The sequence below is a fragment of the Ursus maritimus genome, assembly GCF_017311325.1.
Source record: "Ursus maritimus isolate PB19 chromosome X unlocalized genomic scaffold, ASM1731132v1 scaffold_X1, whole genome shotgun sequence".
NCBI lineage: Eukaryota > Metazoa > Chordata > Mammalia > Carnivora > Ursidae > Ursus > Ursus maritimus.
The window spans coordinates 19,202,033-19,215,646 of NW_024423319.1; the positions used below are offsets into that span (position 1 = coordinate 19,202,033).

General features: G+C 48.9%; 1 protein-coding gene across 1 annotated transcript; it reads right to left on the reverse strand.

The window, feature by feature from the left end:
* Positions 1-12,111: 12,111 nt before the first annotated feature.
* On the reverse strand, positions 12,112-13,101 carry PRRG3 (proline rich and Gla domain 3). The gene is made up of 2 exons (XM_008690248.2): positions 13,027-13,101; positions 12,112-12,639 (listed from the first exon to the last, which is right to left on the reverse strand). The coding sequence occupies exons 1-2, from the start codon at positions 13,084-13,086 to the stop codon at positions 12,112-12,114; spliced, it is 588 nt and encodes a 195-aa protein (XP_008688470.2). The 5' UTR covers positions 13,087-13,101.
* Positions 13,102-13,614: the final 513 nt, after the last annotated feature.

Consider the following 13,614-nt stretch of genomic DNA (forward strand, 5'->3'; position numbering starts at 1 on the left):
ACCCCTCAAACTCTGGTCCAGTCTGAAGGGAGCAGCCCCAGCAGAAGTGGGTTAAAGACACAGACACAGAGCCACAGCCCTGACTGAGAAACTTGCATCTCAGCAGTCATGGTCCTCCCTGCAGCCCCTAGAGTAGCTCCCACAGGAGCAGGCTGCCTGAAAAACTAGGGTACAGCTGCAAAAGAGTGTAGGGGAATTGTTACTAGCTAGGTGCCCAGAAAGGAACTCAGGATTGCCCTGTGTGCACATGGGACAGAGCGGCACCACAGAGCAAAGACTGGGAAACTCGCTTCTGTCTTCTGGTGTAGCCAGCTGCTGTCTCTGCTGCTCCTTCCTTCTCCCTGTCTCTCTGCTGGCCTGAGAATCCCTTGCCTCCAAAGCTGGCAGCAGATTTGGAAACCTGGAGGGATTTAGTTGTCTTCCTGTCAGTTACCTTTGCCCCATGTACAGGGAACCATTGGAATGGGTGGGAAAAGCCCTCTTTCCTGATCCCAGGGGAAGGCATCAGATAAGGTGACCTTGCAGAGTCCACAGCCTCACCTGCAGGGTGACTCCTCAGACTGAAATGCATTTGCTTTCAATTGTTTCCATGTCCAATGATTGAAATGTGGTGTGTATGTAAAATTCAAGAGAATTAGAAGCCAAAGGAAAATGGCCAACAATAATGAAGAGGTGGAAAAAATGGTGCAAAGTCTCAGACACTAACCAGCTCAAAAGTACAAGCAGCAGCTGCTCCTCTGAGTTGGAAAATGGGGTGGAGGAGAGGAGAAACCCAAGGTAAGAAACACAGGCCTGAGAAGCTGCGTGTTTTTTCAGACAAGCAGATACTCTTCCCAGTATCTCCCATTTTAGATGGACAAGCTGGACCCAGTTCACTTAACAATTTGGTGGCAGGGCTTAGATGTAAACCAATGCCTTCAGACTGGTGATCTAGGGTCCTTGGCAGGAGAGTAGGAGGTCCCAAGGAGGAACTGGCTCAAGAGAGCCTCAGCAAGCATCGTCCAGCCCTGTGTCATATTGACCTGCCTTTCACTCTCCCAAGACAAGACTAGCAGGCAGATCCTAACACAAAGGGCACACACCAGGGAAGATGGGGTGGATCGGAGCCCAGGCTCTGCATTCCAACTGTCCCCTCCCTGCAAACCTTTGGGGTAGGAGTCTTAGCTCCTCAGTTAGTAGCAATGTGCCTCAGTGGTCCTATCAGGGAAAAGGCAGGTCAGGAGGCAAGGAATATGAAGAACTCAGCTCCTAGCAGAGTTAGTGCTTGAAGCCCAGCTGCTGGGATTCCCACAGAGGCCACAAAGCCTCCTGCTTGCTCATTACAAAAAATGAGCTGGCAGGGCTGCTAGCAAGGCTGGTGGTCCCTGTGCTTGGGCTCATCTCCATCTTTATCAGTGACCCATCTCTGCATTCTCTAGGGCCTTCAGCCTCTCCTCCTTGCCAGGATGATTCTCTTCAGCACTGAAATATCATCACATCTTTCCCAGCATGGGGATATTTGTTCCATGAGGGCAGAGACCTTGTCAGCCTCACTCACCACTGTCTGTCTCCCATGCACTTAGCACAAGGCCTGACTCATGGTAGGAGCTCATTAAGTAGTGGTTGAATTAAAATGGCCTAAATATTAAAAAAAGAAAAAAGCCGTCCTCCCTCAGTGTCTTGTCTCACTCATGCTACTGTCCTTTCTCAATTCCTTGAAAATGTCATCACCGCCATGCACAGAGTCTCTGCTCCTTTATCTGCTAGACATTCTTCTCCTCATTCTAGTCTGCCTTTCTCATCCACAACTTGACTGAAACTGCCCCAGGCCAAAGTCACCAGCAACCTCCTGGCAGCTCTAGCCCATGAACCCACTCCACTCTTCATCTTACTTGACTTCTTGGAAGCATTTCACATCATTGTCCTCTCTCTCCTTCTGGAAACTTTCCCCCCACCTTGGTTTCCAGGACTCTGCACCCCCATGGTTTTTCCCCTGCCTATCTGGCCTCTCTCCTGGCCCATTGGGTCCACAACCAAGACTTCATTTACCATATTTTTTGTAAAATCATTTTTAGATGATAAAGTGAATAACATTTTAGTAAACAGAATAATCCCCCCCCCCGCAAAGATGGCAATGTCTTAATTTCCAGATACTAGGAATATATCAGTTTCCATGGCAAAGGTTGAAGATGGGATCAAGTTTGCTCATCTGCTGATAAAAATAGGAAGTTTGTGTTGGATTATCAGTGTGTCCAGTATAATCACAAGGGTCTATAAACATGGAAGAGTGACAAAGAATTTAAAAATGCCAAAGTGATGGGATGTGAGGAAGACTTAACTATATAGCATTTTTTTTCAATTGCTTATGTTGGATTCTTTCCTCATTAACATAAAATTGCATTCAGTTTAGTTGTGCAAGTAGCTTTGGGTTTTTAAATAATCTTTATGGTAACTTGAGCCTAGTCTTCCCTCCTTAGTCCCCTCAGACACACTACACCACACACTTCACATGTTCCCCCAACCTACTCTTCCTCTGCTAGGAACCTTCCCAATGAATGGTCCTGCCATCTACCCCACAGTCTGAGCCCCCAAGCCTCAGAATCATCTGGGACTTCTCCTCACCCTTCCCAAAAAATCAGTCACTATGTATAGTTCTGTCCCACCTATGATCATTAATTTCATGTGCCACTTTTACTGGGCCGTGGGGTACCCAAATTAAATCCTGTTTCTGGATGCGTCTGTGAGGGTGTTTCTGGATGAGATCAACATTTGAATTAGGGGACTTAGTAAGCAGATGGCCTTCCCCAGTGTGAGTGAACATCACACAATCCATTAAGGGTTTGAATAGAACAAAACGTAGAAGAAGGGGAAATTCACTGGCTTACTCTCCTTGTTCTCTCTCTCTCTCCCCCTCCCCCCACCTGACTACTTCAGCTGAGACACTGGTCTTCTCCTGCTTTGAACTCTCTCTGAACTCTCTGTCTCAATGAACTCTCTCATTGACTTTCTGGATCTCAGGCCTTTAGACTCAGACTGGAACTTTACCACCGGCTGTCCTGGGTCTCCAGTTTGCAGAGGGCCGATTGTGGGAACTCTTGGCCTCCATAATTACAATTGCATGAGCCATTCCCTATAATAAATCAATCTGGATAGATACATAGGTAGATAGATAGATAGACAGATATGAATATAAATATATAGATAGATATCTATAGAGATACAGATAGAGAAAGATAGAGATAACAGATACAGATATAGATACATAGATTTAGCCAAATCTGTACAGGTTTCCCCTGTTATCCAAAAGTAGAGCATTCTTATGAAATCTTTCATAAACCAAAATGACTTAAAACAAAGCAGATGACTGGATTAAGAAGTTGTGGTCCATATATATAATGGAATATTACTCAGCTATCAGAAAGAATGAAAGAGGGCAGAGGATGAGGGGATGGATGAAACAGGTGATGGGGATTAAGGAGTACACTTGTGATGAGCACAGGGTGATGTATGAAAGTGCTGAATCACTATATCATACACCTGAAACTAATATTACACTGTATGTAAACTAATTGGAATTTAAATGAAAACTTTTAAAAACAGATAAAGCACAGATATTCACAGACACAGTTCAAAGCTGAGATGCCAAGTGCAGCTTGTGAAGAAGGAGCTTGGTGGTGCTGCTCCTGCCACTCTGGGTGAGCACAGCCTCTGGAACAGGTCACTGCAAAGCAAATGTTGAACAATGGATGGTATTGTTGCTTTTGGCCTATTTTTGTAAAAGCAAAAATTTTCTGCTGGTTTCTTTCCATTAGTGAAAACAAGTACTAAGATAGGTCTTTCATAAAAGTGAAGTGGCATAAAGCAAACTCTTCAAAAGTGGGGAGGGCATCCAACTCTCCTACTGCTTCTGTGTCTCTGGAGACCACTGGTACAACCTACTCAATATATAATTCAGTGGTGGAGCAAAAATCTCCTCAGTAGTCTACTTCTTTCTGTCTCCTCTGCCACTTCCCTAGCCAATCCCATCACCGCCTCTTGCCTGGATGACTGCATAGCCTCGGACCTTATCTCTTGGATCCTGTCATGACCGCTTCAGCCCATTACCCACACAGCAGGAAGATGATTATTTTAAATGTAACAGGCCTGGCCATGTCCTCTTGCTCCTCAAAGCACTCCTCAGTGCCTTCCCATTCTCACTAGAGTAACGACTATAGCCCTGAGTGTGGCCTCAGGGCCCTGCCTGGGCTGCCTTCCCTCGGCCTCTCCAATCTCATCTTGCTCAAGGATTTCCCCTTATGCTACCCTGGCTTCTTCTGTTTCCTTAAAAATATAATGGCCTTGCTGGACCCTAGGCCCTTCACCCGCCATTCCTCTGCCTGATTTAATTGTCTTCCATGCTCTTTGCCTGACTGATTCCTACTCATCCTTCTAGCTTTAGGTTGGGCATGGCTTCCTCAGGAAGGCTTTCTCTGGCAGCCCTCAAGCCCCAGCCCCCCAGACTTCCCCTTCCAGAAAGTTCAACATGATTCATTGCTGTGGTTTGTCTAATGCCTTCCCCACAAAACTAGGCCCAGAGTTCCAGAAATGCAGGACTTAGCATGTTGCTCTACTCCCTTCTGGGGCCCCATGGCTTGGCTTGAAGCAGGGACATGGCCAGCTTACAGAACACCGTGCTCTGTCAGCACCTACCCCCGTATGCCCTTGTCAGCCCCAGGATTCGGGAGTGCTAGGACGGACTGGCCCATCCACTGTGCTGTTGCCATTTAGTGTAACCAGTCTGATATGAAATGTTAGCCAGCCTCTATTTTTGTAGCACATAAAGCCTGGTGAAACTGAATCCATCATGCAGTCTGAGTTCTTCACAGAAATTGCTGAAAGTCACTGTTATTGGAGCTGCTGGTCTTGTGATTCCTAAAAACAACATATTTTGTCTATAAAAAAATTTGAGGAGACACAAAGATTTTGTCTGTTCTTCAGGCTTTGGGTTTTCACACCACTCTCCACAGAGGGACCCTGGGAAAACTACTCCGAAGCCCACTTCTGTCCCAATCCCACCTGTCCTGTTGGGACCTTTGGCAACTGGCCCAGGCCTGTCCATTCGTGGCATGGAAGAAGCTGCTCTGGGGAGCCTGATTTGAGACTGACAAGGTGCTCTTTTTTTTGCCAGCATCTCAAAGAAGTCCTGATGTCCACCCCCAAGCTTTTTCAGAGTGTGTGTGATGTGCTCAGGGTTGGGACAAGGAGCAACAAAGTCTCCCCCTGCTACAAATGGAATGTTATAGCCTGCATTGTGTTTCCCACCCCCCCAATTCATATGTTGAAGTCCTGACCTCCAGTACCTCAGAATATGATTGTATTGGGAGATAGGATCTTTAAAGAAGTAACTGAGGTTAAATGAGATCAAAAGGGTTTGCCCTTACACCAAGTGTGAGGTCACAGGCAGAAAAGGGTGGTCTACAAGCCAAAGGGAAAGGCCTTAGAGGAAACCAACCCTACCAACACCTGAATCTCAGCGTTCCACCCTCTAGAACCGTAAGAGAATACATTTTTGTCATTTAAGCCATCCAGCCTGTGATACTTTGTTATGGCCACCTGAACAAACTAACGCATGAAGCTTGGGTCCTAACTGGAGAATATAATCAAACAACACATTTTATTTCATTGAACACTGACAGTGAGCCACTGTGCTGAGTTCTAAAGAAGTGGGGAAAAAATGTTTTACATGGTCCCTGTGCTTGTGGAATTAACAGTTGGGCAGGAGGAGGTATGGGGATGCTGGCCGGAGAGACAATCAACAGGAAAACAAAAGCAAAGTGACCTCCAAAGGAGACTACCAGTGTCATATGAGTGGCCAGGGTGTGGGGAAATTAGGGCAGACATGAGTTCCCGTGATGAGGGCAGCACTTCCTGTCTGTGAGCCCTTGGTCAAATGGCCTTCCTTCCCTCAGCTATCACAGGTTTGTTGGGAGGATTATCTCAGTTAATGCATCCACAAGGCCTGGCATAACCTAAGTGCTCAATAAATGCCGGCTATGATTATTCCAAGCACAACTTATGGATCCTTCCCACTCCCTCTGTCCCTTCACTAGGTGCAGTCTCAGACCAGTTGCTCGAAGAGTTTGGCAGTGAAACAGGATGGAGACTTGGGGAAAGAATGACAAAAGAGATCCCAAGCCACACCCAGGAAGTAGTCTCTGCCCCTTTCCCTGCCATCACTCCTTTAGGTCCCGGCCCCTGACTTGCCCTCACGGTCTATATGCAATCCCAATACCTTGGCCCCACAACCTGTGGTCGTGTGGTACAGCAGAGAAACAAGAAAGGGAGGCCCCAACAGGGACTTTGGGAGCCTGGGGCCTCCCTCATGTATTATCTTCCTCAGATGGGGTAGCCTGGGACTCTAAGTCACTGCCTAGAATGCTTGTTTCCGACAAAAAGAGCCTAAAGTTCAAAACCCATGTTCAGAATGTGACCCCAACTGTGTCCTGGAGTCTGCTTGAAGAGTATTCATTTGACTTCTCCACATCCCCAGAAGGTTGGCATCACTCCACAGGCCAGTCCCCAGTAAGAATGGAACCCAAGGCCCCTGGCTGTCAGTTCTGGCATTTGGCCTCCACATTCAATCCTTGAAGGAGGCCCTAAGTTTCTTTGTCATTTTCTCATCACTGCCATGGCTTTTCCTATTAAAGGGTGGATTATTTTCATCACTGGGGATCGGCCCAGCTTGTACTGGCAATGTCCCACGGCCATATTTCACCCCACACCAACAGCTGGGAGTGTCTGGGGCTAAGACTATGCTTCCACCAAAGGGAAGCTAGGGCATCCTTGCCCTCTGACTCTTGCCATTTTCTGAATTCGGGAAGCAGAGCCAGTTCAAAACAGGACACAGAAACATTTCTCTCTCCCACCCCTCCCCCAGCTCTGAAACCAAGCAAGGTATCTTTTTAGCAAGAGACAACTCTGCTAATAACCAGGGATCAGGTGACAGGGAAGTTGTGACTAACAGCATCCCAGGGGGATGGGGCAGGAGATCATCTCACACACATGAGGACAATCTTTAGGACCCAGGACATCCCTGCTTCCTGCTTCTAAACTGGTTTGGGCTGTTTCCTTATCTACAGTCTGACTTTTGGGAAAAACAAGTTTGGCCCACAATCATCCATTCCCCAGTGAAAGTCTGGGAGTCAGCAGGGATCCAAGATTTGATGACAGGACACGAGTGAATGCTATGTGCTCTTTATTATTTTTATCTTCTTGTACAGAAAGAGACAAAATTTAACAGCTAAACTCAACAATTATAAAAAGAGAGAGAGAAACAGAAGCAAGTGTGTTGGTTGCTCCCAGGCTCCAGTAAAATTCTGACATACTACTGAATGTACAGATTTCCCAGCTGACATGGGTCAACACATGTATACAAGCACAGTTTAAAGTGGTACCAAAATTAATCCATTTCACAGTAATCATGTCTATAAGCTCAGTTGCACATATCAGGGTTTCCACTGTCACAAATTCACAATCACAGAGAGAAATAGCAGGTGTGTTCAGGCCTGGGAAAGTGGCATCCGGAAGGGGACACAGATCGGGAGGCAAAAGCAGCTGTGGGATTTGTTCCAATTTTGAATATCTGTGTTAATGCTCAGGCTGGGGGCGGGGGAAGGGCAGGAACTGTTCAACGGTCAGATGTCTCAGTACAGTGGAACAACTGTTGAGGCAATGAGCCCAAGGGGGTGTGCTATTTGGATCTCCTTGTCAGAGAAATTCTTGCTAGACAGACACTCACCGCCCACAGCCTGTGAAAGGAAAAGCTCCCTAAGTTTAATATTTGGGGGCAAATGATGGGAGTGGCCACTCTGATAGCAAAACATCTGCTTTACAGAATATTTAGCAAGATACACAGTTATGTTACTTTAAATTGCAGGCTAGGAGAATGAAAAGCTGCAGCACCCACCCTTCCTACAATGGAGAGAGACCAAGAGACCATCCTACGCAGAAAGAGCCTTACACATAAGAATTTCTGAACCCCAAAGCTGAAGGCACGGTGAAGGAATCCCTGATATCTTGAGCCTTTTATTTGAAAAAGGTGCTCATTTTAACTAGATCCTTCTTACACATAGGACCCTGAACATGGACTAAAGCGAAGAATATTTCAAATATTTCTACAGAGCAAGAATCGCAGATACCATGAGTTATCTTAAGCTGTGATTTTCTATAAGTTCTGAATTAGTGGGCTTCAAATTAATAGGCTTTTACCATGGTTGCAGGCAGTCTGATTACAGTACTTTGAAATTAGCTAATTATACTGATTAGTATGAGCAGACTTCAGTGGGGAGGATGTGCTTGTTTCTGAATCGGCACAATTCTGAAATGAAGCTTCATTACTTGTCAAGCTGAAAAGCTTTGCTGCCCAACTCTCCATCTTGGCCTTGAACATGAGAGCACACGCAAGACATAGCACACAGGCACACTCTTAGAAACACAGAGTGTAGGTGAATAAGGCCCCCCCCCACTTCCCCACCCCCCACCCCAGGCAAAAGAACAATCTAGAGACAGTGTTGTTTTTTCCTTCTTCTCATGGGATGCCATTTGGTTGTCAAAAGATCAGCCCGAAGCCAGAGAGGAACCATCTGGCTCCAACTCCTTAACAAAAAGACACTTTCCTGTCCCGAATTCCTCATATTCAGGCCACCAGAAAGGCCACATCCAAGCCACCAGGCAGATTCCTGTTTTCCCAAGCACCCTAAGGAATTCGCACCAATGGCAGTGGGATTCACAAGCAGAAGAGGAGGCTCCTGGCCTCCCGATCAGCCTGCTAGGTGTTGCTGGGCACCTGTGCGCTTCACCTTTCTCTTGTGCTTTCGTTTTGAAAATCCCAGGCGATGGGGAGCAGTGTGGAGGGACAACAGGCTTGCGATTCTTGTTTTTAAGTCTTAAAAAGTTTTTTAAAGCCTTTTCTCTTTTTTCTTAATGAAAAATATCTGAATAACTAGCCCCACCAGTCCCAAAGTCAATAGTCATACATTTTTCCACCAAAAAATAAAAATAAAAAATAAAAAGGCCCAGGAGTGCTCAGATCTCCTTCAGCTGTTGATACCCACAGAACAGAAGCAGAGGTGGAGGAGGCCATGCCAAAAGAGTGTGTGAGTAAAGGTCCCACAGGGCGGAGGCCCACAGGGTGGGGCTGCTTAGTCTTCTCCCAAAACTTTTTGTGAAGTGGGGGCAGAAGGTGGTGACTCTGCGGGGCTCAAACAGCTAATTTCAGTTTTCCTCCCTCAGGGCCCTGTCCAAAAGACTGTCCAGCCCCAGGAGGTGACATTCCTCCCTTCAGACCGGAACCCTCCTGGTACAAATATAGCCACACACCGGCTATTGTTTCAGAGAAGCATATCAGAAAAGGCAACGTGCACACGTGTACAGGCACGCATGCACGCGCGCACACACACACACACACGCAAAGTCCAAAAACAACAAAAATGTGGCTACTACAGATTTAGCATTGTATCAAACCAACGTCCATACAAAGACAGAGTTTGAAAAGATATATACAGAGCATTCGTAAAAGCCAAATGTGCACCGCGAATTATGACCATTGTGCACTGTACAGTCTTCTTTTCCACAATATACTGCAAAAGAAAACGTCCCAGAGACCACGGTGGCAAGCCCACCTGAAAGAATCCTGCGAAGCACCTTTACAGGAGAACACAGGGCCCTAGGAGCTGCCTGTGCGCTCTCCCTGTAGGCCCTCGCTCAGTGCCTGAAGGACACAACACGTGCTGTCCTCCACCGGGCCAGGCTCCTGCTTCCCACTCCCTCCCATCTCCACCCAGCTTGGCAGGGAAGGGCTCAACAGATGCCAAAGGCAGCAGGCATTCCTCGGCATACTCCCTTTGGCTCTGGCCAGTGGGGCCCATGCCTGGCTCTCTTCTCTCACACTCCCAGGTCACACGCAGGCAACTGCCTGAGGAAATGCTGGGAGGGCAAGGCTGGCAGCAGAGCTTCAGGCCGCCTCAGGTCCTCCAACATGGCCAAACAGGAGTGACCGCAGTCTCCGTTGTGGAAAAAGCAGGGCCTTTCTAGGCCAAAAATACCTTTGTGAGGAAGGGCAGGAGTGTAGTGTTAGAGGCCGGGAGGGAGAAAAAGGGGAAGGAAGGGAAGGTGGAACGCACCTGGTCAGCACCTCTGGCATCAGGGAGTTCTCGGGGATGGAGGAGGGGGCAGAAATTGTCAACTGGCAGGAGACTGACTCCCCAAGTTGAGACTCAACATCAGAGTCACATGAAGGCCTCCACTAAGACTGGTCTCCTATAAGCTACACATTTCTAGAAGAATCTTCCTAAGGGCAAACTGCACTAGCTCCCTGGTGCTTCAAGAACTGCACAGGCATTAGCTCAGCCAGCCTCCCATAGGCCTGGGAGGTAGGGGGAAGGATGGAAAACCCCAGCCACCGGGTCAAGTTTTTGAAGCTGGTGGCCTCATTGAGATAAGAACACAAGCCTCCTAAACTTGAAAGCATGTCCCAGGGCAAGTCCTCAGGACTTGTGAAGTCATCTGTGGCCTCGAGGAAGGGCTGCAGTCAAAGAATGAGGCCCAATGCCTATCTTGGAGAGCTGTTTGGACAGAAAGAAGCTTCTCTTCTCCGTGGGTTTTAAACCACTGTGGTTGCCGATAGACCCTGGCTGTGCACTCTTTTGGACCCCACAAAAATTTGCTACATTTTTTAAAGCACCACAGAGGAAAAGTGATTTGGCACTGAGGCCAGGAGGATGGACATGCAGGGGTGAGGGGAAGTGGTGTCGAGAGTCTTTTACGTGGTCATGGTCAGTTAAAGGGCAGGTCACTTCTGTCCCACTGCTGTCCAAAGCCTCATTGAAATGCAGAGGTGGACAGCTCCTGGGCCACAGAAAGGGATTACTAAACACGGGCCAGCACCTGGCAATAACACACCAAATCCTGAATGGGCCTTCGACCCCATGTCACGGGCTTCCCCACCTCCCCTACCAAGAAATTTCTAAAAAGGGACACTTCGGGATCTTTTCCCCAGGTGGGCACCATCATTAAGGAGAAATCAGTCATCTGAAGTTCAAGTTCAACTCAATGCACCTGCTCAAGAAAGGGGAAGTATCCTAAAAGTTCAAAGCCAGAAAGCACAGTGCTGAGGAGGCCAAGTTCATGGGTTTAGTCATTCCATGGGCCAATCAACCTCAGTAGGAGAAAACTTCAGCTCTCTACCCCAGCCCGTACTCCCAACCACTCAGAGGCCATGGGCTCCCCAGGCAGGGTCACCAGCGTTAGTTTTCCCAGGGCTATGACTGGGCTCAGGCCAGTGGGTAGCAGTTTTAGCACAGTCGGTACGTATGTCTGGAAAGCCAAGGTCTTCAGAAGGCCAAGTACACTAGAACCACAGCTAGCCTCCAGAATGGCCAAGTTTATGCAAGCAGGCGTCTTGCTCAGTCTGGCAGCTGGGCCCCTGCCCCTCATCCTTTTAACCTGGTCAGGAGCATGGGGGTGGGTGTTGGGGCAGGGGAGTATTATAGATCTGACTTCCCTCAGTCCCCTATGAATAGCCCAGGTTATATTGTTTTGTTTTATCATGTTGGTCACTTATTTATTGGTTATTACTCTTTTTGTTGTTGTTGTTGTTCAGTCCTTGTCCCTGTCCTCAAAGTGTAAGCAAGGACAAGAAGCACAGGACTGTTGAGGAAAAGGGGTTGCTGAAGGGCTAGCTTCTCTCCCTCATCTCTGTGGCCTAAGCTTCAGACACAGACAGGTCTCCAGCCAGCTATGCGGTCTCGGGGCCTGAGCCTATGGACATTCTGGCCACAGTCAACTCAACGGGGTAATACCTTTGGCACAAGAGAAGCCAGTTCCTGATGGGAGGACAGGATGGTGGGAGCATGGGGGCTTCTGGAAGAGCTGGGCTCTCTAGCCTGTGGCTCTCCCCAGGGGCCTTGATGCATGGGTATTCTTTACCCCCCTCCACCTGTCTCTGACAGCTGACTTCCTACAAATCCACGGTTAGAAAATCATTTGGCAACAGGAGACTAAGGCTGTTTTGTGGTGGCACAGTCTTTGAGAAGTTAAAAAGAAAATAGGAGACCCCTGAAAGAGGCTTTCACTCCGGACGGGACAGATGTCCTACTACTTGTCCGAGCCAAGGTTGGTGGCCACTATCTCCTCATACTTTGGGGGTGGGTCGCTGTATGAGACACTCGCCTCCTCACTGCTACTCTCCTGGGGCGCAGTCACCTCCTCATAGGATGGGGGAGGAGTGGCACTGGACAGCCTGGAGAGAGAGAGCTCAGGGAGGTAGAGGGTGCTCTCAAGGCGGACCGTGGTTCTGCTCCCTCGACTGGGCCCCAGCACCACCTGCGGGTTGCTCCCTGCCTCACGGTGCCCCGAGGACTCCCCCTGGCTATGCACAGTGCCCCGGTACACCATGACCCGGGGGAGGCTATGCCCGGCGCGACTGGCTAGGTACCGGTTCTGAGCATACGAGGGGTGATGACGGGTGGCTTTCTGCAGCTGGCACCTCCAGATGATGAACAAGGCAATGACAATCAGCAACGCCACCCCCAGAAGGGGCACGACCACGTACATGGCATCTGAGCTTTGTGCAGGGTCTCGGACTGAGTAGACTGCATTCGGGTACCCCTTCCAGAACTCCATCTACAAAAGAAGAAGGGCCGCTTACACTTACATGCAAGACCTCATGCCCCAGCTGGACCTCAGAGACCTTCAGCTAGTCTGGCATGTTCGGCAGGGCCTGTGGTGGCTCCCCACCCTGCCCCATCTGACTGGCCTCTGGGAGCTATCAGAGAGGCTGTGGAATGCACTCAGGACAAAGGACAATGCTCCCAAGTGAAGAGGCCCCCAGAATCAGGCAGCTGGGATTCTAAGGACATGTTGTCTCTCCTGCTATGGCTCCAATGTCTCTGCCTTAGACTGGGCTGTCTTTCCTTTATGGCTTCCGACTGGGCTCAGATACCAGGCCCTGCTCTTGCTATTCCTGAAGCTCCCCCTGCTCCCAGAAGCCAGCCCCAGGGCAGTACATGCCGTTTTCTCTTTGTCCTCGAACACCTCCTTGACCTCCTCGTAGCTGCAGACCTCCTCCATGCACTCCCGCTCGATGGTACCCTGGCGCAGCTCCTCCAGGAATTCGTTGGCACGAGGGAACCGTTTCAGGACTGAATGGGCATTCTTGGCCTCCAGAAACACTGAGGAGAGAGCTGCACTGAAACCTGGAATGGGCAGGTGCCCAGGGGCTCCTTCAAACCAGACTCAGCCCAGACAGAGAAGCACAATGAGGAAGGGAAGCAATACAAAGCTGGCAGGCAAGACACGACCCCAGATACGGGAAGGCGTTTGTAAAAGGGATCGAAGGGCTGACTTTCTGATGCCATGACGTACCTGCTTAGAATACCACAGACCCGACGAGACTTGGGCCTCAGGTGTTATGGAGCAAACTGAGATCTGACTGAGGGAAGGCCATGTTGCCGATGACCAATACCAAATCACCCCATACGACTCTACCAGGTGGCGTCCCTCCACCTGAACGGCCACCTGTGACATCATCAATAGCCCAGCCCCAGACAATCTAGTACAAACCCGGTCTGGGCTAGATTGGGGCACTGGGTGCATACA

Coding starts and splice junctions, on each gene's coding strand:
- PRRG3 (XM_008690248.2), bottom strand. CDS start 13,086: ATGGAGGAGGTCTGCAGCTACGAGGAGGTCAAGGAGGTGTTCGAGGAC. Junction 12,640..13,026: donor TCGAGGACAAAGAGAAAACG/GCATGTACTGCC, acceptor CTTCTTTTGTAG/ATGGAGTTCTGGAAGGGGTA.